The 27,480-nt window shown below is 38.0% G+C and overlaps 1 protein-coding gene across 6 annotated transcripts in view; it reads left to right on the top strand.

The window, feature by feature from the left end:
• The window catches only part of DMD (dystrophin), a 2,039,779-nt gene that overhangs the window by 1,514,119 nt on the left and 498,180 nt on the right, over positions 1-27,480 (top strand). For 4 of the 6 annotated variants that reach the window (XM_055339022.1, XM_055339019.1, XM_055339017.1 and 1 more), the window contains one exon: positions 9,704-9,858. In XM_055339022.1, the coding sequence (XP_055194997.1) occupies positions 9,704-9,858 (155 nt within the window). The remainder of the gene's footprint in view (positions 1-9,703; positions 9,859-27,480) is intronic. The other 2 variants (XM_055339018.1, XM_055339021.1) reach the window with 1 other exon arrangement.

Below are 27,480 nucleotides of genomic sequence, written 5' to 3'. Positions count from 1 at the left end.
ACATCATTAGTCATTAAGAAAATACAAATGAAAACTTCATACTCACTAGGATGGTTGAAATAAAAAAGATGATAATGAGTGTTGACAAGAATGTGGAATTATTGGAACCTTATACATTGCTGTTGAGGATGTAAAATGGTACAACTTTGGAAAAAAGTTTGGCAGTTCCTGTAGGTATTAAACATGAAATTTCTATCTGACGTAACAGCACCACACTCAGGTATGTATCCAAGAGAAGTAAAAACATACATACATCTACACAAAACCTTTAGACAGATGTTTGTAGCAGAGTTATTTGTGATAGCCAAAAAGTGGAAAGACCCCACATATTTATCAACTAAGGAATGATTTTTTTGAAAGGTGGTATATCCAACAATGGATTGTTATTTGGCAATAAGAATTAATAAAGTACCAGTACCTGCTATAACACGGATGAACCTCAAAAACATTTGCTGGATGAAAGAAGCCAATCACAGAAGACCACATGTTTCATGAGTCCATTTGTATGAAGTATCTAGTAAAGGCTAGGGGAGGGAAAGAATGGACGATGGAAAGGGACTGTTAATGGTACAGGATTTCTTTTGGGTTTGAAGAAAATGTTCCATAATTAGATTGTGGGGGTGCCTGGGTAGCTCAGTCAGTTGAGCATCTGGCTCTTAATTTTGGCCTGAGTCGTGATCTCAGGGTCATGAGTCCAGCCCCATGTTGTCTCCCTGCACAGCAGGGAGTCTACTTGAAACTCTCTTTCTCTTCCTCTGTGCCTTGCCCTCCCCCTAATATAGCAAATAAATAAATCTTTAAAAAATTAGATTGTGGTGATGGCTTTTTTGAATCTACTAAAAACCACTAAAATATACATTTAAAATGGATAGATTTTATGCTACATGAATTATATCTCGAAGTTGCTTTCAAAAGATGTATCTGCATATCATGAAGACTGCAGATCTTTTCTTGTCTCTTCAAGTTTATATACTGCTTTAGAAATGTAGTTTCTCATCATATATTAGCAACAGAACCTATTCTGTATGGGTCATTATACTAGCTTATTCTATCCCTGGCCCTGGCCCCAAACTATTTGGAGATGATAGAGTTGCCCCTCCCGAGATAGGGTCATAGCTGACTAGCTTTATCTGTCAGGATAGTCTAAATTATACCACAGTAACAACCTTCAAATCTAGAGGTTTAACACAAAGTTTGTATTTTACTAATGTTACGAGTCCATTGGAGATTCACAAGAAGGTTCTACTTAGCTTATTTACTCAGGGACCAAGGCTGATAATAGCTGAGTCTTGATATATATATATACTTGGATGATTGAAGAGGCAGGGAACATGAATAATGCCATCAGTTCAGAGACCTTAGGCCTGTAAGTGACAAGTAACCATAATCAGTTACATAGCCCTCCCTGATTCAAGTGATGTCATAAAGAAAGTACAATGGGGGTGCAGATGGCATGAAGATGCACAGAATGTTTGTGGACAATAATGTATTCTACACAGTAGGCTCATGGGGTTTGAAAAATAGCCAAGAAAAATGCCACTTTCTGGGGATCTGTCCCCTGGCATTCTCTCTGGAGTCATTTCCACCCAACCATTTCCATACCCTCTCAACCAGACTTCTCTTAGATGCCTGGGGTAGCTGGGTGATTTCTTAATTGCAACACTACTTAAGCCTTTTAATAAAGTCAGCAAATTAAAGACAGAGCCCAGATAAAGAGAATGCTTTCTAAAATGTCATAATGAAATTAAGGTAATGAAGTACTTGGAGGGCTCTCCTCCCTTCTTTTTTGTATAAAACTTATTCCAAAGAAGCTGGAAGAGAAATGGGGCCTGAAAGTAAAGAGGGAGGAAAATAAATTGTATGCCATTAGTTTAATTATGAAAATTCATTACATGAAGCCATGTAAGACAGAAAATAATGGAACTCTAATGGGTTGGCCGATAACACATTTACTAGCCTGCTCTCAGCTTGTAGTCATTGTTGAAAGGACAAAAAAGTAACAACTTTGGTATGTAGTCCTCAAAGCTATTGAAAAGATTAATCATTTCCAGTAAGCTGGAAAATGAGGGCCATTTTCTTAAATAGTATCCCCTGTATAGAGTGTTACCTTCTGAAACAGAGTTGTTTGGTAATGTCAGAGGTTTAATAGATGAATCTTGAAGTTAATGGTGAGAGGCTTTACTTTTGAAATAGCTTCCTTACAGATATTTTAACATTTCTATTATAAATCCATAAAGAGGTTTTATAGGTCATTTTAATTCACACAAGCAAGAAAGAGTGTTTCTTTTTCCCAATAGAGATTTATAGAACATTAATTCATACTTAGGACTAAATTGTTTAGTGATTTTTTTAATAAACCAAATCTGTATTTTTTTCTGCTTTCTGTCTTTGGCAATGTCTTACTTTATTATACACAATAATTTTCCAATCATGCTATAATCATCAAGGAGACTATTTTATATTCTTCGGTATTCAATTATAATAAGCCAAATAATTTGCCTTAAATTAATTTATATGGAAGCATATCTTCTTTAACTAGATTGAACTCTGAATATTGGAGTCAAGAAACTTGCATTTTTGTGATGCCTCTTTCACTGATTAGCTTTGTCACCTTCAACAAGTCACTTAACTTCTCAGAGGTTTTGTATTATCGTGTGGGCAATTATGGGATTGGGTCAGAGGAAAGGAAAAGGAAAGAGGATAATAAAAGATGAAAGTATATGTGTAGGTGAGGGTCCTCTAAAGGAGAGCCTCGTAATCTATGGAGAGAGGTTTGGACTTTGTCTTGTAGGTAATAGGGAGCCATTGAAAGGTTTTACAGAGGAGTGATATGGTTCTATTTACATTTCAAAAATACCACTTCAGCAACTGTTTGATGATGGAAGGGCTGGTTTGAGATGGAGGAAAGGAGCCCATAAAAACATTGTTGGAGAATCCAAGCAAGAAATGATGAGAGCCTAAGTTAAGGCAGTGGCAATGGAGGTAGACGACTTGGCTAAGGGAAAATTGTGATACACCCCCTCTTTGGGTGTGCTCCGTGCCTCCTCTTCCAGTGAAGTGCCAGTTACACTGCAGATGGAGAAGACTGGGCTAAGGACAGAACTCTGGAGAACATCAACATGTAAGAGAAATATAGGAAAAGAACAACTTAAACCATAAGAGATTATAGAGGCTGCCCAAAGAGAGGGGGCTAGGAAAGGACAGACCCTCAAGAAGAGACTAACCAGTAGCACTAGTTGCTGCAAAGAAATTAAATGAGAACCTAAGACTTTCCACAGACTCTGGCCACTGGTGACTACATCAGTTAACTCTTTTCACAAACATTCTGCATACCAGCACACTTCAGAATGTCAGCGGCACACAATAAGCATTTATTTTTTTCACGAGGTGACAGCTTGGCTGGGGTGGCACTGCCTCATGCTGCAGGTCAAATGGGGTGGCTCCCCTCCGCTTGTCACTCTTCCTTCTCTGGGGATGAGCATGTAGCCCAGGGCATGTTTATCTTTTGGCGGTAGCCAAAACCACGAAGGGCTAGTCCCATTGCAGGAGCACATTCCAAGCCTCTGCTGGGAGCAGTTCTATAAACACCCCCATTAGGGTTAGGCAAAGCAAGTCATAAGGCCAGGCTCACTGTCAAGGACCAGAAACTCAACTCGGCCTTCTGTACCAGGAAATTAAAAGTTAAATAGCAAAGGGCATGGGTATGGGGTAGCGTAAAGGATTGGGACTGCTAATCCAATTTATAGCAGTGATAGGTCAGAATAGTTTTAGTGGGGTGGTGTTGGCAAAAGCCTGATTCTGATGAGTTGTAGAGTGGCAGGAATGTAATCAGGTTGAGGAGACGAATGAATGTTGGCCTTCTAAGGAACTTCATTATGAAAGGAAAGCTAATGATAGAGAACAGGTTTTGTTCTTGCTGTTTAAAGATGAGGGGCGGGGAATCCCTGGATGGCTCAGCAGTTTAGTGCCTGCCTTCGGCCCAGGGCATGGTCCTGGAGTCCCAGGATCGAGTCCCACATCGGGCTCCCTGCATGGAGCCTGCTTCTCCCTCTGCCTATGTCTCTGCCTCTCCCTCTCTCTGTGTCTCTCATGAATAAATAAATAAAATCTTTTAAAAAATAAAAAATAAAGATGAAGGGCTGGGGGTGGGGTGGGAGGACTCATTTTGAAGGCTGTGGAAAAAGACCCTGCAGAGAGACAAGAGACTGAAAAGACACAAAAAGTACACGGAGAAAGATTCCAGATCCCAGAATAGATGAGAGTCTTGATGGAGGAATCAGCTTCCCATAGCGCAAGAGTCACCTCTTCCTCTGAGATGGAAGAGAAGGATGAAAGATGTCATCTCTGTTTAATAAAATGTATGCTTGTTACATTACACTGTGTCATTGTAGGCAGGGTCATTTGCTGTGAGATTTCCTCTAGTATGGGTCATCAGGATTTTGGCTGGAAACCACCCTAGATATTTCAGAGGAAATGTAATACTGCTTCCATGGCTAATGGAGGAACTGAGGAACCCAATAGGAGACAGTAGGGCAGACAGGAGTTTGGCAATATCAGAAAGCTACTGGCCACCTCCAGGGTGGGAGGTCCAACAAGGGTTACCAAAGTCCAGAAACCAGAAACATCTGGTGCTGACTCAAGCATCATGGGGGCTGCACAGTGGGTCCTGACACTACAAAGAAAAGGGCTGCCCCTTAGGAAATGGAGACACAAGGAAGGCTCTGCCCACATGGAGAGAAGGGGAAATTATACTTGAGTGGCCCCTTTCCTCTCACTCTTCCATGACCTCTCACTGGCCTAACTCATCTAGAAGCCAACTAGCAAGAAATCCTGGGACATTGTCAACCCTGGAGGGGGTCAGTTCATCTGCAATACTGAGTAGAGTAGAAGATCACCAGAGAACAGGTCTAAAACCTAAGAAGCTCTTCACTGTTAGTTCACAGAACTAGATTTAAAAAAAAATGAATTTCTTAGTTCATGTATGCCAATATGGTATCTTAGGCAAATTGAGAGAAACCCAATATGTAGAACCTTTTGTCCATGAATATATTAGGATCCTACTTTATAATTTCCCAAGCAGTTTTGTTTTCAGTTTGGCCTCATGACAAACCTGAGGCTTAAGCAGAATAAGCACCTCCATCCTATTTTTCACACAACAAAACTGGGACTCCGAAGGTTAATGACTTTCATAAGATCAAACAGCAAAACAATGGCCAAACAAGACTTCCTGGGAAGATGCCTTTTCATTTCTCTGTGTTGCCTTCATGAAACTCCTTTGAGTCACAGTCATTAAAAATGTTAAACTCTAGCTCACCTGGAACAAATGGTAATTTCATTTGTAGGTGACTATCCCAAAACACATTTATAAGAAAATTTCAACAGCACTCAACCTTAAATTTTTAACTATAGGTCTATGTATTCACATGTATCTCCTGAATTAAAGGGAGACTTTTAGAGCTACAGCATTATAGACAATGTCTATAAAATAATGAGTCCCTTGCTTTGCCTTCAGTACAAGCTTACCCTTTGGTGAATATAGTGTGGTTCATTCAAAATAGTAGTAGTAGCAGCAGTAGTAGTAGTAATAGAAAAAAGGAATTATAAAGCTTTATTAGTAAAGCTAGTATTTATTGAATGCTTTGAATGGGCCAGGCACCATTCTAAATCTATTCCCTGGATTTTCTAAATTAACCCTCATGATAGCCTTTCAAGGTAGATGCTATTACTACACCCATTTGAGAAAGGAGAAAATCAAGGCACAGAGAAGACATTAACTTTCCCATTTGTCACACAACTAGGAAGTGATCAAGCTGGGATTCAAATACAGCAGGCCCAAACTTTGAACGACTCCCTCTTTTCCTCCCTTGTTTTCTCCCACACAGGGTCAATATCCCTAAAAAAGAATTCTTGCAAATAAAAAATAAGGAAGACCAACATTAAAATGAAAAAAATTTAATACTCAAAGTTTTTGAAATTAATTCAGGTTGTCTCATAGTCAACAGTCATTTTTCTGCCTAAAGTAAAGTATAAAATACCAAGCATGTACTAACAGCAGCACCATATTAGTTTTGAACATAAAATATTTCTTTCCTGGTTGGGGACACAATCTTTTGGGGATTTAGCATTTTATATTCTTCATAGAAAACACACACATATGTATGCACCCACAAAAATAATCTTTTTTTATAGGCTAGTGTTCACAGTATTTTAAATTTCTTCACACACTGTGATCACCATACAAACAATTCCCTGTAGCATATACCATTGTAAATGGAATCTGGAAATAAAAAGGAATGTGTGTGAATTCTACTGTATTTTTGAATTTACACTCCTTCTGTGGTCTGGAGTTTTCACAGTAGTAGGCAAAACTGGTTAAGGTCATTGTTTGTAGTCTGAAAGACACTTGTTTAAAGTCCAAGTTGCTCAACATAGTACCTTAGGAGGAAGGGAAACAGTCTGTTGGGGTGAATGTCTTTACGAAGGGAGACAAGAATGCTGTTGTTGAGAACCTTAGAGTTGAGATAAGGGCCTTTGCCCTGTCAGTGTTGCTCAATCAAGGCCAGTGGGATTTTCTTCTTTTTAATCCTACATCCTTCTTAAATCTGGGCAGTATGCAGTGAGGGCTAGGGCTCAGTCAAGATTTCCTTAGGTATAAAAATCTCAATTTCATTGTGAATACAAATTTGAAGAAAAAAATATGGCTTGTGGTTTTTGTTTTGTTTTGTTTAAAAAAACAAATCAAAGTTTCTCAGAAAGCTCTGATTTAAAACCAAGCCTCGGGATCCCTGGGTGGCGCAGCGGTTTGGCGCCTGCCTTTGGCCCAGGGCGCGATCCTGGAGACCCGGGATCGAATCCCACGTCAGGCTCCCGGTGCATGGAGCCTGCTTCTCCCTCTGCCTGTGTCTCTGCCTCTCTCTCTCTCTCTCTCTCTCTGTATGACTATCGTAAATAAATAAAAAAAAATTATAAAAAAACCAAGCCTCACTCTTTTACCTATTTACTATGAAGTCTCTAGCTTTAGCTTGATATTTCTTTCCAGATTTTGGAAAATTCTATTATACTTTTCAACTTAAACTTCTGGGTATTATTTTGTGAAGTGTAGATTAGAACCAAAGAGTGTATCCTTTTTCCTCTAGACTTTTCAAATAGCAACCCATGAGTGAGGGGTGGCTTCCAAGATTATTTATCTTTCTTAGGTAAAATAAGTTATTTTAATTGCATATATTAGAATTTTAGTTTAGGGTACCTGGGTAGCTCAGTTGGCTAAGCATCTGTCTTCAGCTTGGATAATGACCTCAAGGTACTAAGATCAAGCCCCACATTGGGCTCCTGGCTCTTCAGGGAGTATGCTTTTCCCTCTCCCTCTCTCTGTCTCTCATGAATAAATAAATAAAATCTTTAAAAAAAATAAATTTTTAGCTTATATTTTATGTTACATTTATATGTATATATATGTATATGAGTTCTAATGTTGCTTTATCATACTTTAATAGAAAACAGTATCTCTTAAAAAGAATTAACTTGGAAAAAGGTAACCAAGTTATAGGTCTCGTCACTGAGTGTTATGCTATATGTTGGCAAATCGAACTCCAATAAAAAATATATACAAAAAATTAAAAAACACTAAAAAAAAGTTATAGGTCTCAGTTTCGTGCATTCTTATGCTACCAATGAGAGATCGAAAAGTTGATGAATAATAAACTCTTCTTTAAAAATGCAAATACCATCTTATGGATAATAAAGGCCAATTACAGTACATATTATTTTAACAGTGTAGGTTTGGCTTAAGTAAGGAAGGGAAGGGAGGGAAAGGTAATTTTGTACCTTAGGATATTTCTAGAAAGGGAAAGCTTTCAGGGGGTATGTTTCACCCCCAAATGGTTTTTGAATAGTGTAAGGATCAAAAGTAGAAAGTAGGAGCCATGGGGCTTGATAAAATGAGTATATAAGGAAAGGCCAACATTCCATAAGGATAAATTTTAATTGCATCGTACTGCAGCAACTATTCTCTGTACCTTTAAAAATTCTCCCTTTTTCCTTTCATAGAAAAAGTTAGTGATATTGGCTTTAGATGCTTGGTACTAGTTTGGTTATTTGGCTCTATTTGTTATATGCAATAAATGCAATTATCTGTTTTGATTCTAGAAGAGAATGTTCTAGTTAACTGAGAAATGCCAGATTATATATACATTTTACATTTTCAAGGAATAGGAGTCCACCCAAACATACTGGAACTATGCTAAAATTACTATTGTTTGACTTTTATTATATAAACATCATACCAACATGAAAGAACAAATATTAAAACAAAAATGACTACTCTTCAGAAACATCAATTCATTGCAGTTTCCTGTATTCCTCCTCTGGTTCATGACTTACAGATTAAAGAAATACAGTATAGATAGAAATTGTGTTTTGTTTGTTACTCGGGATTTTGGTGCACATTTACTGCACATTAGACCATCGGGTTGATGCGTTATAATGTCCTCTCATTAAACATTGCAATTTTCTCATTTTTTATGCAATGTTAGTTAATGAAGCTCTTTATTCCTGTAATATATTTCTCTTCTTTTAAATATTTTATTAGAAGAAAATGCCAAGAGTACAATTGCTAGGTCAGTGGGAGTAAGCATTTGTATGTCACTTGATGTCTATTGCCAGCTTGTCCTCATAGATACTGTTCCCAGCAGTAGTACATGGATATGCTAGTTTTACCACAGCCCTTCCGGCTTTAGGTTGTGTTTTTTTATTAATGTAATTGGTGTCAGTTTGTGCCATCTTGATTTAATACTCTGTTTTTATTATTTAAAGTTAATTTTTAAAATAGAAATCTTTTATTCTTTCTCTTGTTTGAATTGCCTATTCCTATTCCTCTGTCCCTTTCTCAGTAGATTAACCCACTATGTTGGGTTTGATATAACCATCTTAGCAACTGAATGCTTAGAAGCTTCCTCTGTGCACTTAGAGCAGTGGTTAATTATGCTTCCAGATAAACCTATTATTGGTTTATTTATTTTATATGTGGTATGTCAAGTGATGAAATACATAACTGGATAATACTCAGTTGTCAAAGGCAAACAAGAAAGCATAGGTCATTTGGTATAGCAAAACTCTTACATTTGAAATTTTGTTCTAATTTTAAAAGAGGATATTTATTAAAGTATTGTGCATAAACTGGTCCTTCCAAAAAGTTCATAACCAGAATAACAGTACTAACAGTACTGTTCTTTTGATGTTTAATATTTTCTATATGCAGCTGTAGTTGAATGCCAGTAGATGGCACTAATTACATAAACAATTCAACAAGTTAATGAAGACGGAAAGAAATACGTGAGATTTGTTTTTCAGTTAAAATTTTGGTATGTGTCCCACACTTAATAATTATATGGGAGCTTATTTTTATAGTTTGTTCTCTCCCATGAGAAAAATAATTAAGCCCAGTTGATTTCCAATTAATTGCTACTAAATTGAAATGCCCAATACTGAGTATTGCTCAAGATGCTGCATTTGAAAAGTTTTGTCATGATAAGTGGGTTAGTTTATACAGTCATGATTGGCTAAATCACACGGTAGGTTAAAATTCATCATATAGATATGTTCTGACCTGAGGATTCAGAGGCTATTTATGAAAAATTTTAAGAAACTGCAACTCAAGATTTCAGAGAAAACTGACATTCATTTTCTTTTTCATATGCATCCATAGCAGTTGGCCAAAGACCTCCGCCAATGGCAGATAAATGTAGATGTTGCAAATGATTTGGCACTGAAACTTCTTCGAGATTATTCTGCAGATGATACCAGAAAAGTACACATGATAACAGAGAACATCAATGCCTCTTGGGCAAGCATCCATAAAAGGTATGAACTACATTATTTCTAAAACTAGTGTTGGCTATAATGATGGATGGGGTGGTGACACTGGGTAGACCATGCAGATTTGTTTTCCTAATCCTGCTAAACTGGAGCTTCGGAGGATCCAAGGTGACAAATGCCATCTAAATCCACAGGCTTAAAAATAAATAAATAAATAAATAAATAAATAAATAAATAAATAAATAAATAAATTCACAGGCTTGCCTTAGTCCTCTAGAATTTTAAAGATGAGGGACCTGAATACTGGTGAAATTAAGTGATTTGCTCACAGTTGCGAAAGTAGTGATATAACTAATAGTTTAGACAAATACAAAATGCTGATTTTTAGCCAGAAGATCCACTTACCAATATATTTTGAAAATTCTATCCAAAGAAATATTGTTCTATTCCACAGTGGCACATGCTGCCCCATTCTTAATCTGACAAGGAAGTCACTTTGGGTTTCATGCTGGGATTATAAAGCTGTCCATGGTGCCTCACTCCACATTGTATCTCACTGCACATACTCAATGAGAAAATTTGTGTAGTATAACATGACTCAGAACTTCATTTCCCCTTCTGTATCAGTGAAAATTAACAGCTCTTAGAGACACTATCTCCTCAAAGGAGATTCTCAGTCCACTCTTTTATTATCCACTCTTTTAACCCCTGTGCTTTTCTTTTAAAAGCATTTATCCTAATTTTTAAAAAGATTTTATTTATTTATTTATTTATTTATTTATTTATTTACTTACTTACTTACTTATTCATGAAAGACACACAGAGAGAGGCAGAGACACAGGCAGAGGGAAAAGCAGGCCTCATGCAGGGAGCCCGACGTGGGACTTGATCCCAGGTCTCCAGGATCACGCCCTGGGCTGAAGGTCACACTAAACCATTGAGCCAGCGGAGCTGCCCAGATTTATCCTAATTTTAAATAAAAACACGAATTATGTAACTAATTGTTTAATGTTGGTCCTTCATATTAGTCTAAACCCCCTAGGGACAGAGACCCTCTTTCTTATTTGACACATCCTGAGGTCCTGAACCAAGTGATATAATGGGGAGCTGGTAAATTCTTGTTGAATAATGATCCTCTTTTCAAAATGTAGTTACCTTGTTCATGCTATGGTAAATTAAGGATTATTGGGCACTTATTTTTAGTTCTGACAAAAAAGGGGGAAAATGAGTATCTCTACAGTGATGAGGAAGACCATAGTGAAGGTAAATAAATTCCAGAAGATGACATGAATTACTGAAGACATCAGTTAGGTGGCCTTTATTAAGAAGAAAAGGCCTCCATCGAGGTGGGGCTGGAGGTAAAAAAAACAACAACAGATTTTAAAACAAGAGCAGAAACTCTTAGGAATAATGAGCTACTGATACACAGAAATTGAGAAAGCAAGTAAATCTTGTAATTGAGTTAGGGATTAGAGTGAAAACTCCTGGGAAACTGGATTTACACTAGTGGTACTGAGGGAAGAGAACAGCTCTAGTCTTGAATTCCAGACAGTGGGTGTTCAGATGGCCATGGAAAAGAAGATTCAACCTGAAGTTGGGGAGTTATGTTTGGGGCCCTATCAAATGGACCCTGGTGGGGAAAGGACAAGCTTGAATAGGGGAGTGATAATTGGAAAAAATTCTAAAAGTTATTGCCTCCTCTCAGTGGCAAGATTTGAATTTTCTGTTTCAAATACAGATCTGGTATCTGTTGAGTTCAATAAAGGTAGATTAGGCTTGGGATGACTTATGCATATGTGAGCTAATGTTATCAGAGACTCAATAGTTAGATCTCAATGGGAAATGCTTGTTTCTCAAAGAGAAGCCTCTTTGGGAAGGCAAATTAAGATCAGAAATGAATTTGGTGAGTTTCTGGAATGTAAGCTAAAAAGGGGCCAAAAAGAAAGCTTGTTCCTGGTACAAAACTAAGGCTGGGGTGGGAGGTCTATCCCATCTGTGCTGCCTTTTCTGGAAGTCCCATGTCTCCACATTCCCATGCTCCTCCAATGTCTAAGCGGCTTTCTCTTAATCAGTTTCTTAAGATCTTGGATTCTTCAGATAAGGGGCTCCCAGTTTATATTTTTTGACTTGGTGCCTAAAAATCTACCACCTAAGGAAAGTATATAGATATGTCTCCAATGGGTAAAGTTAAATAGAATGTTAGCAGCCAAATTACATTTTCCACTGGCCCATATAGAATCAGAAGTTTGCCAAACTAGTTTTGATTCATGCCTCTATAGTTCTTCCCATTCTTTTCTCACGTGTACTCTGTGAAAATCCATCCACTTGTGTCCTTTTAGTCCACTGATGACTATCCATTTATGCCATTTGCAGCTGACAATGATCTTTTGACTTTCAGACCCACATATCCTACTGACTTATTTCCATTTGAATGTCCCTCCCGCAATCTCAAACTGAATGGGCCCAAGGCTGAACTCATTTTTGCCCTCTTGAAACCTTTTGCTCCAGATGCAGCCTGCTTCTCTCCCCATGATCCCTCTCCAGTGAATGTTACCAAAACCCATTCAGTTGCCAAATTGAAACTCATGCTTGACTCTTCCTTTTACAACCCCAATAGCTAGACTATCCCAAAGCTATTTAGTGCTGAAATAGCTTTCAAATCCAGCCACTTCTCTTTATCCTTCCTCCTCAACTGTCAAGTTTTGCTTGAGTGACTACATCTTTCACCTAACTGGTGTCCCTCTTTCTAGTCTTCCTGCTTCCTATCCATTCTCTACACGACATGCAGGCTGATCTTTCTAAATACAGTATATTTATGTAGCTCACTCTCCTCTGACTTTTAAAGCCTTTAGTGGCTTATCCATTATTTTCTTAAGACAATCCATACTCCTTTAAATGATTTTGAGGTCTTGTGTGATTTAGCTTTTCCTTAAAACTATAGCCTGATTTTCTACTCTTCCTCAGTCTCTCCTCCCAGGCCCCCCCACGTATACTTAAGTAACATTGAGCTATTTTCATTGTACATGTACTCATTGCTATGCTCTATCTTCTCTACTACCTCCTGACCTGATATATATGTATTATTCCTTCTTCTTTGCCTGGTTGAGTTCTATTCATTATCCAGGCCTCAGTGTAAATGCCAATTCCTTCAGGAAACCTTTTCTGACTATCAGTCCCTAAGCGCACATTCTTTAGGCCCCCTCTATTATAGAGTTACCTCACTCCTTAAGTGTTTGCTTTGTCTCTTCTGAGAATATTGGTTCTGTGAGGGTATTCACATGGGCTGCTTATCTACTGTAATACCCTGCACTAAGCTTTGCACTTAGTAACTACCCCCAACACATTTTTTATTAAATAGGTAAATGAACAAGTGAACAATAACTAACTACAAGTGTTCTGGTGTGCCAATAACTCAATACAGGAGAAAAATGTATCCATTAGGATTGCTTTCCATTTCAAGTAATAGAAAACCCACGTTCAGTAGCTTATAGAAGTCTGTTTGTCTCATTTAATGAGCAGATCGGAGGTAGGCAGATGGCTGACATTGGGTCAATGGCTCAGCATTATCAGCCTTGACGTCTCCACGTTCTTCTTGGTATCTCCCTCAGAACATGTGCATTCCAGCAGGAAGAAAAAGGAGAAGGGGTGGTGCTTGTATCAGGAAAGCAATGGGTTTCCCAGGAAATTTTGGACCAGAACAAAACAACCTCTAGTGGTTGGTAATTGGGGTTGATTCAGCCGATAGAGAATGTCTGCCTCAAAGGGGGTGAAAATAATAAACTGGTAAACTGGCATACAGTAGCTGGATAGCATTAAGTTTCCTGGAAAGATAACCAGTCAGATCTTTGTGTAAATAGAGTATATTCACGTAGCTCGTATATTCATGTATGTTGTATTTATATATTTACATAGGATCGTAAAACAGTGGCCATTGAGGCTTGATAGTTGTTCTGGTCAGTGTGAAAGGTTTTGAGGAGAGCTGGATTCTCTACTAGCTAATGATACCTTTATATTCAAAGTTCACATTCTGTGTATGCTATGTGTGTCAACTACAGATCAAACCATATTCTACTTGACTATGACTGCTCTTATTTTACATTCTTACAGACCTTGTGCCTGATGGGTAAAGGACAAGAAAACTCTTTATATGATTCTTTGTCTTTTGACCTTTTTATCTAGTGTCTTGCTCGGGTAAACTTAGCAGTGAAGTTACATCATCATCTTCATCTAGATTCATACTATCCAATAGGGTAGCCAGTAGCCATGGGTGGCCATTTAAATGTAAACTAAAATTAAGTGAAAGTTAAAATTCATTTTTCTCCATCTCATCAGCCACCCTTTAAGTGCTCAAGAGCCACATGTAACTAGGGACTTCCCCATTGGACAGTGCAAAATAGAGCATTTCCATCATCACAAAAAATTTTATTGGCAGTCCTGCACTAGATTATCTTTGTCTATGTTCAGCTAAGCCACTTAGGGCACATTTATAGCAATTTATTATAAATAAAAAGTGTTTCTTTTACAAAAGGGTTCACATTTTATTTCCTTGTTTCTACTTTATATCTTTTATTTATTCACTTTATAGAGTTGGTATTTAAAGTCTTGAAAACTACAGCTATCACAGGGTATAAACACTTCCACTTTTATTGTTAACCTTATAATTTTAAAGGGGGAAATTATTAATGTTGATATTTGGGTTATAGATATATCTCACATTCAAAAAGTACCTATAAACAAGACTTTTTAGGTAGAAGGGACTCTGCCAGAAGCATTCAGATTACATTATTTCTCACAGTTTAGGTTTTCCTGCAGAACACTAATATATAGCCTGCCCTGAAATTTTTAGTCATATAGAGGAATATATACAAAAAATCTGTACATTTGGAAGCCTATTTAAAGCAATAAAATCTTCAATGCAGTTTCCAATTGTTGAATAACATGTAAAAACTATAACTTGGAAGAATTTTACTTTGACTTTATATACTGATAGGCTGTAGTTTTGAGGCATAATCAAAAACAAAAGTGAGCTGGGGCGTTGGGTGGCTCAGTTGGTTAAGCCTCTGACTCTTGGTTTTGGCCCAGCTCACAATCTCAGGGTCATAGGATGGAGCCCTGCATCAGGCTCCATGCACAGTGTGGAGTCAGCTTGAGATTCTTCTCCCTACATTTTCCCTCTCCCGTCTGCTCCTCCCCTTGCTTGCAGACATTCAGTCTCTCTGTCTCTGTCTCTCTCTCTCTCTCTGTCTCTCGCTCTGTCTCAAATAAATTCATATAGATAAATACAAATAGCCATGTGTGCCTAAAAGGAATTGATCTACCATTCATGATTAAAAGAAAAGGCTACTTCTCAAATAAATTCTGTAGTTTAACAATTTGGATCAGAATATAGATCGTCACTGTGACCTATGTAGGAAAATATTTTGTCTTCCTTATCATATTCCTTATAGAGTCCATGTTAACATATAAAGTCAGAAATGAGGGCCTCTCTGCAAGTTCATTTCTTTCCCTTCAACCTCTGCGAATAGATATGAATTGTTGAATTCATAGATGTGGTATTACAAATTATTGTGAGAAGCCTCTAAGGATTAGATTTCAAGGACTGCCATCTGGCTGATGACTTTATGATGACACTGTCATGAGATTTCATTTCCTTATTTCTATTCCAGGATCACTCTTTAAACAAGAAATGAGCATTAACTCTGAATTGTCTGTCTGTAGCTATATGAGGGCTTCTACATCTACCTATCAGCCAGGAGTGAACTCATCAAGTAGAAGGCCTGGTCCTAGTGTCAGAGGGTCCAGAATGGCTGGAACTTCCTCAAAAAAGCTCCCAGATACCTAAAAAATCTCTCTAGGTTCTAAGAAAGATTTAGAATATCTATGTGTACATGCACATATGTGTATATGCATGTGTATACATGGAAAAATGCTCTTCCTTAAAAAACACCTTGGTATTCTCCTGTTCTCCCTAATAATACATTTCACATTTTAATAATCACAATTAATAGTTGATAAACTGAAAAATTATCAACAGTATTCACCATCTTTGGCAACCATGAAGCATGCATAAATTACTCCTTGTTTCTCTATTCCTAGGTCCTTTCTCTTTTCCACTTTAAAGAAACATGGAAAGGGAAAAAATATTGAGCCCTATTATGTGTGCAGCAAAGAGCTATTCTAGCTGGACATTGAGTCTCTTTCAGATTCGCCAGCATATTTTTGATAATTGTTCTGCTTTTTTCCTCTGGGATCATCTTTTTTTTCTTGCTCCTCCCCTTCAGCCAACCATCATGTCGAAGTCTCCCTCATTCTACAAGAACTTTCTTAGACTACTGTCTTTTCTAGACAGCTGTGCTCATTTCCTCTTACCATATTTTTTTTTGTCTTTCTGAAACCATCAGAATTGTTGAAGCAGTAACTGGGATTACTATTTCCTATTCTTCAGCTCCTGGTTATGCTTTGACCCACTCCAGCCTGGCTTCTCTGGCACCACCACCTTGTTTTATTGAAAATGGTGACTTTTCCAGTAACTAGCTGTCCTATTTTTACTTATCCATCTACTTGACTTCATTTTTAACATTGGTCCTGTCAATCAACTTGACTGGTTGAAACTTTCCCTTCCTTGGTTTCCAGAATGATATTGTCTTGCAATTCTGTTTTTTCTAGTCATATAGTAAGAATGAGCTCCTTGGCACAATGCCTGGTTCATGGTAAGAGCTGAATGAATGTCATCTGTCACAAATATCATAAGAGTTCATTTACTCATTCAATGAATATTTTGGTGCTAGGAAGACTCCATTCTTGGTACTCAGTATAGAGCAATGAAAATCCCTACCCTCATGAAGCTTATATTTTGGGGAAAGGGTAGGAAGCAGACATTAACCAATAAGGAAGTTAAATAGTTGGTATTTCAAGCTGTGATAAGTGCAATGCGGAAACAAAGAAGGGAAATACTTGAGAATAGGTGTGTGTGATGGAAGAGAAGTGCAGTTATTTAAATATGGTGGTTAAGGAAAGTCTCATAGAAAGTGTGACACTCAAAACAAAATTTAAAGGATCTGAGGATGTGAGCCATGTGGATAATTGGAAGAAGAACATTTCAGGAAGTTCTAGTAAGTTAAATGCCATGAGCCGGGAGTATGCTTGGCCTTTTGGATGAACCTTAAAGAGACGGGTGTCACAGGAAAGGGTCATACAAGCAGGAGTGTGGTGGACAAGGAATTCAGAAAGATAAGAGGAATCTGATTACATCAGGCCTTATAGGTCCCTCAGAGGACTGTTGCTTTCACATTGAATATGATGGGACTCATTGGATGGTTTCGAACAGTGGAGTGGCATATTATTACTCACCTGCCCCCTCTCTTTATTACAATACACTGAAGGGAAGTAGTGAAACCATTAGGAGACTGTTATAATTCGGTCACAAGAAGACTGTGGCCTGGGCCAGAATAAAAGAAGTGAATGTAGTAAGAAGTGGTTGGATTACACTCAGAGGAATTCAAGAAGACTCCAGAGTTTTTACCTGAACAACTAGAAGATGGCACACTCATTTTACTAAGATGAAGAAGACATCAAAAGCAACGTATCAGGGCACCTAGGTGGCTCAGTCAGCTAAGCCTTGACTCTTGATTTCAGCTCAGGTCATGATCTCAGGGTCATGAGATCCAGCCCTTGTATTGGGCTCTGCACTCAACAGGGAGTCTGCTTGAGATATTCTTGATCTCTCTCTCTCTCTCTCTCTCTCTCTCTCTCTCTCTCTCTCAATCAATCTTTAGGGGGAAAAAAAGCAACACATCCTAGGAAGAAGATGGGGATGCGTTACTTTTGATGTGTCTGTTAGTGCATCCAAGAGGAGATGTGGAGTTGTTAGCTGGATATAAAATCTTAAATTCCAAGGAATGGTCGTGACTCGAGATACAAATTTGGAAGTTGTAACAATATATAGGCTGTCTTTGCTCTGTATATCCCTTAAATGTTGGTGTTCCATTGTTAATTCTTTCTTTTCTCCATACACATTTCAAGTACTTTCATCTGTTGGCTTCAACTACCATTAAGACTTCTCAGTTTTTATTTCCATCTTCTATCTTTCTCTCAACCTCCAGAACTGTACTTACAAACACCTACCATGCATTTTCATCTGTCCATCCTACAGGCTCTAGATTGTCTAAAGGAGAAGGCATTATCTGCCCCTAAAACGATGGTAGAGATTCTGTATTTTCAGTGCAAAACTGCATTAAACAATGACTTAATTGTCTCTAAAACTGGAAACCTAAAAGGAAAGAATTCCTTCTATTCTGCTCTCTGCTTGATTGATACATGTATTAAATTGACTTCTAAACTATGCAAATTCTACTTCAAAAATTGTTCTATAAACTATCCTCTTTTCTTCAGCCCTATTGCTAATTCATTCCAGAGCCTGTCCACATTCTACTTCAGAGACTGTGACCACCTTTGCTCTGTGCTCCCAGCCATTGGGCCTCCACACTCATTTGGCCTTCACACTGGCCTCAGAGTGATTTTCCTTAAAATTAATCTTCAGGTTTCCCTTTGCTCCCAGCAGTCTTTCTTTTTCCTCCTGAGACCTGATGGATATTTACATATGTGATGTACTCCCAAAAGCATACTGAGATTTTTCTGAAAATAAAAACAAAGAAGTCAATAAATAAACTTGATGTTTTTTTAGGGAAGAAAAGCAAAAAGTATCACAAATTTTTGCTTATTTGGCAGTTTCTTTATTTAGCAGAGGGACAGGCATGTGAACTTCATAAAAGAGTCTTATGTTCTATCTACAAATGCTGGCCCTTATAAAAACATTTTCAGAATTCTTTTTCTGGAACTACCTGGGGACTATTTTATGAGCATCAGAAGATTGTTGTATTGTTGTCTAGCCACACCTTGTGTTTGCTCAATAATTGGACTCTGTAATCATGAATTGGATGAAATAATTAATCAGATGTTGAGTACTAAATGACTTCGGATTATTCCAAGAAATTTAAAGGATAAGATTTGCTGCTGCCCTTGAAGCTATGTAAAGAATGTGATATGATGCTAACAGGACATTTGTTTAAAATACAACCTCTTATTAAGTCAGGGACTGCCTGTGATATATTTGTAGCATAGTCATAAATATTAAAGCAACAAATGACCCTAAGGACACCAGCTCAAACTTCTCAATTTAGAGTAGCCTATTTTTAATCCCTCTCATGTGAAATATACTATCTAGTCCATTTTAGGGACTAAAAGGATTTGGTACATTAAAATATCCAATCCCTTAGCAACTCCTTTATGTATACTTCTTTTGGCAGTAGGAAGAAGTTTCTTTTGGCTCTTCAAGAGAGTTGTGTGTGTGGTTGTAAGGCACTCCACTTTTTATACTGCAGAGACCCAATCTTTCCAACTGATTACAAAGTGCAAGCATCCTCGCCATGTTACAACAGAGTAATATAATACCTGTAATGCAAAACCTTGGGGCTCTGGGCCAGGGAGTGTCATGATCCATATGGATCTAAAATGTTCTTGGTTGTAACTGCCTGCTTCATTTTATGTCTTCTCCTTTAAAGTAATTAGAATGTTTTTTAGCTTGCAGAGATTGCACACAAAGGGAGACATTTGGAACCATATCATTGGTGATTTACTGGTGTGGAAAATTACCTGGTTATGTAGCCAAATGGCCATTTGCATTCGATCTCAGTTCTGTAGTCCTAAACCGGGCTCTACCGCACACCAAATAGATGCTTGGAAATGCCCCTGTATAGTTTCCCAAGGAAAAGACTCCAAAACTAAAGATAAGTTATAATTGTTTCCTAAAGGAAAATTATAGGTCACAGATGAGCCTTTCTTGTCTTCATTCATAAATCTAATATTTTGGTGTCTAAAGTTAAAACAAATGGGAGAAAGTTTCCCTTACTTAGTTTCACTGAACCATTAATGTTAGCAACAGTATCCATTATATTACTTTTCAATTATATCCATGTTTTTCATTTTGTTTGCATTGCTATCACCCTCAGAAAACTTTTTAAACAAAAAAAAACTTTTTAAATGTAATCAATAAAATGTATAAATTAGCTAGTTTATTCTTGTTATTTTAATAAATTGATATCATCATTTGACTCATAATTTTATCTAACATTCATATAATCTAGGGATCTTTTTCCTTTTTCAATTTATAACAGGAATTTATTTTTTTCCTATAAACAGTTAATTTAAATGCATTCTTTATTTCTAAGAATGAAGCAAATAGATACTAGTGAGTTTTGTGAAATTTAATCTTCTCAGGTTTTCCCCTAAAAAGGGGTCATGTAAGCATTTCTAGGTGGTGGTCAACAGCTGAGTTTTTATGTAGCTTCCTTTTACCTGTTGGGACACCTAATACCATCCCCAATTTAGACTCTTTAGCCAAGAGTCTAACTCTGGTCCTTTATCTTACACAGAATATTTTCAGATTCTTGAGCTGAACAAAATCTGAACTGCAGCCACTACTTACTTCCCATCCCAGAGCCAAACAGCCCCATGTCTTCAACCCTGCATGCCATTTTGTGTTCCTCTGCCACTTCTAACTTATGGGGCTCTTTATCTTGCTTCTGAGTTCAGATTGTTCCTGTTTGATTTTCTGTGCTGATATTTTATCTATGATCGTTTTGTGTTTAGAAGCTACTTCTATATTTTGAAATAATTTTCCCTAATATAAAGTGAAACTTATCTGTTGTAGAAAATATTTTAAACTTGGAGATAGAGATTTACCCTTGATATTTTTTAGCATTTTCTTGCATGATATTTCTGTAAATATATTTTTTTGCCTTTCTTTTATTCCCAACTTTTTAATAGTCAAAAGTACTTTGGATAGGTTTTTTTTCTTTTAAAATTCTCTACTACATTTTTGTTGGCAAGGTAATATGCAGGTAATATCTTTTCAAGAAAAAATATTGGGGGGGGGAGGAATACTTCCTTGAGGTATATGGTGACTTATTAAATAGGCAGGAACAAAAGCAATACCCTTATTACCCTTATGCCCCGAGCCAGTGCTTTATGCTCTGGCCATTCTGCCTAGCATCAGTATTCACCTGAAGACATGAAAACCATTTAAATTAGCCAGTAAATCACATCCCCATGCAGAGCAGTGGTTGTATGTTCTAACTATCCTCTGAGATTCAGCTTCGCAGTTAGCTTCATCAAATCCCTAATATGACACTCATTATATCACTCTATGTCCAGTTAGTGTCTTCATGCTATAGAGCATTTAAACCAAGTCAAACCACTCTATCCCAAGCACCTGTAGAGATCATAACCTACATTGCATAGACTGATGGCTATGCACACAATTCCTGAGGAGTTCTGTTTTTCTTCTCTATCACAAGTATTTTAGGTCTACTTTGTTATATTGAGTTAGCTATTGAATATCCATTTTATCACAACCTCTTTTTTAAAAATATTTAAGTAAAAAAAATGTACGTGGGTGGCTCAGCAGTTGAGCATCTGCCTTTGCCTCAGGTCATGATCCCGGGGTCCTGGGATCAAGTCTCGCATCAGGCTCCCTGCAAGGAGCCTGCTTCTCCCTCTGCCTGTGTCTCTGCCTCTCTGTGTGTGTCTCTCATGAATAAATAAATAAAATCTTTTTAAAAATATATTTAAGTGAGGGGTGCCTGGGTGACTTGGTCCATTAAGCATCTGCCTTTCAGCTCAGTTCATTGTCCCAGGATCCTGGGGTCGAGCCCTGCATTGGGCTCCCTGCTCAGTGGGACGCCTGCTTCTCCCTCTCCCTCTGCCCCTCCCCCTGCTTTTTCTCTCTCTCTCTCTTTCCCTCCCTTTGTCAAATAAATAAATAAAATATTTTTAAAAAATATTTAAGGGGCACCTGTTGGCTCAGTCAGTTAAGCGTCTGCCTTAGGCTCAGGTCATGATCCTGGAGTCCTGGGATCAAGCCCTGGGTCCGGCTCCCTGCTTGGGGGAGCCTGCTTCTCCCTCTCCTTCTGCCTCTACCCCTGCTTGTGTCCTCTCTCACTCGCTTGCTCACTCACTGTCAAATAAATGAATAACATCTTTTAAAATATATATATTTAAGCGAGACAAACCCTCCATCAAAATGCCCAAATACAACTTTCATCCTGAGGCAAATTAGATAAATAATAATCACGAATTCATTATTATTCATGATTTTCATGGGGGTTTTGGTACTGAGATGTGATTTATTATTATGTAATATGTAAAGAGTGCCCAAGCTGCTTATTAAAATAGAAAAGCCAAAATGGTATTGTTCTTTTTAGCTCTCAGTATAAGCCACTGACCTCTCCTTAGAGCTGGTGTTCCAAACCAAAATCTCCGACTCTGAGGCCTGCGCTCCCTTCATAGCTGTTTAATGGATACATATCAACTTGGAAGGAGGTTCTGGCAGCTTTTCACAGTAATCTAATCTCAGCTCTGTCCTCTTCAATATTTTCATCAGTGACTTGGATGAAGACGTAGATAGCATTCTTATCAAATTTGCCAATGACACAAAGCAGGAAGGAGTAGCCAATACAGTAGACAAGAGTATCAGGAGCCAAAAAGATTTCAACAAATTGGAGAGGTGGGCTGAATATTGAAAGATGAAATGGAAATAAAAGGCACTCCACTTGTGTTTAAAAGTAAAATAAAAACAAAATCCAACTGACTTAGACTGGCCTCCCTGGAAACAGAGGAGAAAACTCCATAAGGTGGAGAACTGTGTGCAAAAGGTTTGTCAAAGGGTTTTTCCATAAGATAATATGTGGAAGGTTGTGACAGATGTAGGATTGGGCAGAGAGAAAAAGCTAATCTTCAGTGAATCTGAGGCCTCAGCAGATGCACACAGGAGTTCTAGAACTTGCAGGACCCTGTCAGAGACATCCTGAATGGAGGCAAGGAGGCTGGGCCTTTCTACGCTACAGCCAGCCACTTATTGGTTCTGGGTCACCAGTGGAAGAGGGCTACCTTGGATAACAGTTACCTACAGCTGAGGCCAATTTCCAGTGAGCAAGGCAGCTGTGGGCAGTTACCAACCAATATTCCCACCAGATAGAGCATCGGGTCTTAGCAGAGTATCAAGATATACAATACCCCAGTGTTACTCAAAGTGTGGTCCTTAGATTAGCAGCATTGGTATCGACTCTGACCTTGATATAAAGGCAGATGCATGGGTCCTACCCCAACCTACTAAATCTCAGAATCTCTGGGTTGATGTCCAGAAAACTTTTAACAAGCTCTCCAGTCTCCAAGCCATTTCTAAACATATTAGGTTGAAGGACTACTGCACGATGCCAACCAAAAATGTTCAGAGGGGGAGATAACACAGGACATTATTGATAGTAATCTCTCCTGCCTTCATTCCCACCCCCCATCCCCACCTACAGCAACAAAGCAATGACAAAGGATAATAACTATGGGACATTAGCCTGGGTAAATTCAAGCATATAATGTAGACCTAAGAACTTACATTTCAGCTCAGTAGAGAAAGGAATTTTGTGATAGAGCTGTCCAGAGACAGAATAGGCTGCCCTGTAAGGCTGTAGAAGTTTTCAAGAATGGGTTGGGCAATGCCTTGGTAAAATAATTTCAGGCATCAGCTGGACATGTGATTTAGCATCCTGCTCTCTCACATATACTCTTCCTTTAGAGTATTTTTTCCCAAAATAGGGTTCTACCAAAACTACTTCCATTTTATCTTAATAAGTGTTAAGAAAGGGTTCTATGGTCCAAAAAGCAATTTTGGTAATTTCAGGTTAAGTAAAGATAAACAAACTTCTTTAGAATCAATCAGACTTTTTATTAGGGTGTATGCATTGTGAATAAACAAAGTATGTGTGTTTGGGAAGGTGTTAGGAATGGGATACACTGTATAGTATGTATTCCTTATAAAACTTTGACCATGGAACCAATTTCTCAAGAAGAACCTTACATGACACTATAGCATCTGGTCTAATAATTATTCTTATATTATAAAATAATTATATATATTTATTTTTTATAAAATTATAATTAACTCAGTAAGCATTTGTAAGATAGCATAGCATCTAGCCCATACTATTGCATGGAGAGCATTTCACTGGGAGTTACCTGGGTAGTATTCTCATGTGCCATAAGTTCAGCTCTTCACTTGGTCATAAGCCTATACATTTGCCATACTGATCAAGGGAAGCTGTATTATTCTGCTTTTGACTCTACTCAGACATATTTTCTGTTATTTCCTTGGGACTATTATTGTCACCTCATAGTCCATTGGAAGCTTCAGGACTTTTTCTGGAAATATTCAAAGATAGATAGATCACTCTAAGGGAGAGGTAGGGCAGGGAGGGAGAGAGAAAGGAGGAAAGGAGCAGATGGAGAAGGGGCAGAATGATGATGACGATAATAGAGAGAAAGAGTTTGATTCTCTGGTAACGGCATATTTGACTCCTACAGAACCTGTTTTCCTGAGACTCTCCACAATGAAAATGGAGGGGAGTTCATTTAAAAATCACAGAATTAAGGGCACCTAAGTGGCTCAATGTTCGAGCATTTGCCTTTGGCTCAGATCATGACCCCAGGGTCCTGGGATTGAGTTCCTGGTCAGGCTCCCTGTGGGGAGCCTGCTTCTCCCTCTGCCTATGTCTCTGCCTCTCTCTCTGTGTCCCTCATGAATAAATAAATAAAATCCTAAAAAAGAAAAAGAAATCACAGAAATAGTCTAGGATACCTTTAGTAAAGGAAGTCTCCATTTTAGCAGATAGCAATAAACAATAGAGTCTATTATAATTGCTGGGATCTGCTAATAAGTTTTTTTTCCTGAAACAAACTCCATTAACCCTCCTTGATACTCTATTCTCATCAACATTTTAATAGCATGGGACTAACTCTTGTAAACTTTTTTTCCCACACAAAACATATAATCCACAACCTGCTAATGATTACATTTAGCCTAATTGTTAGGTTGCTGCTGGTGACAGAAAAATTTACCCTGGCACTTAGACAATTCTAGAAGCCCAGCCAAGCATTTGGTATGTGTGAATCAGCCTTCATATACGTCTCCTATAGAGTGGCCAACTAGCTAAGCCATCTCACTTGGCAGCAATTCCTGATGGATATACCAAATCTACTCTGAGTAGAGGGCAGGGCTTTTCAGTAGAGCAGTCTGGAGAATCAGAATTTTTTTAAGATTGTATTTATTTAGTCATGAGAGACACAGAGAGAGAGGCAGAGACACAGGCAGAGGGAGAAGCAGGCTCCATGCAGTGAGCCTGACGTGGGACTCGATCCTGGGACTCCAGGATCACACCCTGGGCTGAAAGTGGCACTAAATCGCTAAGCCACCCGGGCTGCCCTGGAGAACCAGAATTTGAACTCAAAGTTCTAGCAGGATTTTGCAGACTCCTTGGCAAGCCATTGGCTTGGGACTCCCTCTCCATCACAGGCCCTTGATTGCTAGGGTAGGGCAGCTTGCTCAGGCTGAGTTCTGCTCTCTTTCGTCAGAGGATGAGCAGGTGGAGAGACACCCCTACAATGTGCTAGCCCACATTCCAAATGAATGTAAGATTTTGCAGGCTGGAGTTAACGTTTTCTGAATCTGTGTCACCGATTTCAATATCCCAATATTTATAACTCAGATAAAGATACTGAGGTACAGAGAGTCTGTGACTTTCCCAAGCTCAAAACCCCAGATTTTTGGTAATTCTGACAAAGAGACTTTTGTATCTGAAGAAAAAGAAGAAAGTCTTCTCTCTACATTTATATTGCTTCATCATTTACACGATGTTGGGTTCTCTAACTATTTGAGAATTTTCTCATGTAGGGCCAGTTGTTGCTTTTTAATACTTCAGATAATTCTGCTAACTCTTTTGTACCTGTGCCAGCATCATTAACATACCAGCTCCAAGAGGGCATCTAAGCAAGTATTTGCCAATCTTCCTGGAAAAACAAACTCCTCTCCATCTTCTTTACCTGTAATTCAAAGTTTTGCCAACTTCTGCTTTTCAAAATGAGTTATCTGGTAAAGCCTTATGATTCTAACATTGAAAGAAATGTTAGACTCAAACTACTTGTGTACTAGTGTGATTACTACCTAATGAAAAATATCTAAAATGAAAAGATGGATATGGAAATATATTGGCCATTTTCGAATTGCTTTGATAAAAGTTAAGCATTCACTCATGGCCAGATACTGGAGTAGATGTTGGGGATGGTGAACAAATTCTCCTTGAATATATTTCCCACTCACAAAGCAAATAGGCAGCTTTATTAGTCCTAACACCAAGGCTACACCAATACATTTCTTTTGATTGCATCACTTTTATGAAGATTAAAATAATTACAACTATGTCACGTTGCAAGTTTTAAGAGCTATTTTCAAAATATATGCTCCAGGGAAAATATGATCAGGTGGAGAAAATTACAATATTTCCATCTTCAAATGAGAAAACAGAAACATATGTGCCCTTCAATAACACAATTTTTCAAGTGTGGATGATGAACTACTACTTTACCTAAAGAATGCCATCCCCCCCCCCCCGGCCGCCAAGAACTCAAACTACTTAACAATAAACTAATTATTAAACTTGCTCCTGGAAGCTTATTATAAAATCGTGCACGTGGTACAAATAAGCAAGGATAAATAGAGTTGTTTATTCACAAATCAGTTTTTTCTACTGACAGCATTAATTGGGGAAGGAAAGCTTGTAAGTAATGTCCTCAGTGGTGTTGAGGAGAGGTGGGGAGTGGTAACCAACTCTACACATGTCTGCTGTCATGGGTGGGGTGGGGGGAAGCTTGCAGCTTGCAGAAATTGCTTGGGTAGCCAGTGATTTCCTAAGTAATCACTGTAACATTTTTGAAATTAAATTTAACAATTTGATTCACACCAAGGAGTAAACGGATAGTCAGATCAAACTCAGAAGCATAGTCATTCTAAATGGCATTAATCTTAGATGTGCCACCTCATCCTGTGTCAATTAAGCTTTCAGAGGTGATCTTCAAGGATATTTCCAAATGGAATATCTTGTAGCTGTCCTGTAAACTGGCCTCTCCCCTTGCACTGCTTTTGATGTGGTAAACTTGATTTCTTTGCACTCATAGAACTCAGAGAGCAAAGTAAAGGCTGGATTTTAAAAACCTAAGTTCCTTTCTGTGGCTAAGCAAAAGTCATTCATGTTAGGTGAACATTAGTAGAGAAGTGACCAAATTGGTCAGAAATCTGCTTGTGTCGGTTTTTATAGTGCTATGCCTTTATCAGTGTTGATCATTAGCATCTACCTTGAAACCAACAAAAACAAATCAGTTGGTTAATTATTAAGGGTCTTATTTAAATGATAACATCTAAAGAGCATTTTTTATTTTGAGAAATACCAGCACAAAGATGAGCCAGATGCTTTACAACTTGGTATCTCTCATCGCAAGTAAGTAGTAGTCACTCAAAGGATTTCTAATTCATTTTCCTTATGATTCAAGAGTGCTAGAATTTGGAAGAACCATTCTTAGATAACATGAGAGAGATTAATATTAAATATGTACAGAGGAAAATTAAATATTATTCCTATGCTCATTTTTTTATTACTTTTGCCAAACTTTGCTGTGTATATGTTAACTTCATACTGCTCTTGGCAGTGGACTGTGTAGGTTTTTTTTAAATGTGTGTATATATACTTTTTTTCTAAATAATTTTAAAGAGGGATGCCTGGGTGGCTC

Source organism: Nyctereutes procyonoides, unplaced genomic scaffold (genome assembly GCF_905146905.1).
Source record: "Nyctereutes procyonoides isolate TBG_1078 unplaced genomic scaffold, NYPRO_anot_genome, whole genome shotgun sequence".
NCBI lineage: Eukaryota > Metazoa > Chordata > Mammalia > Carnivora > Canidae > Nyctereutes > Nyctereutes procyonoides.
This window is presented reverse-complemented; position numbering and strand designations above follow the sequence as displayed.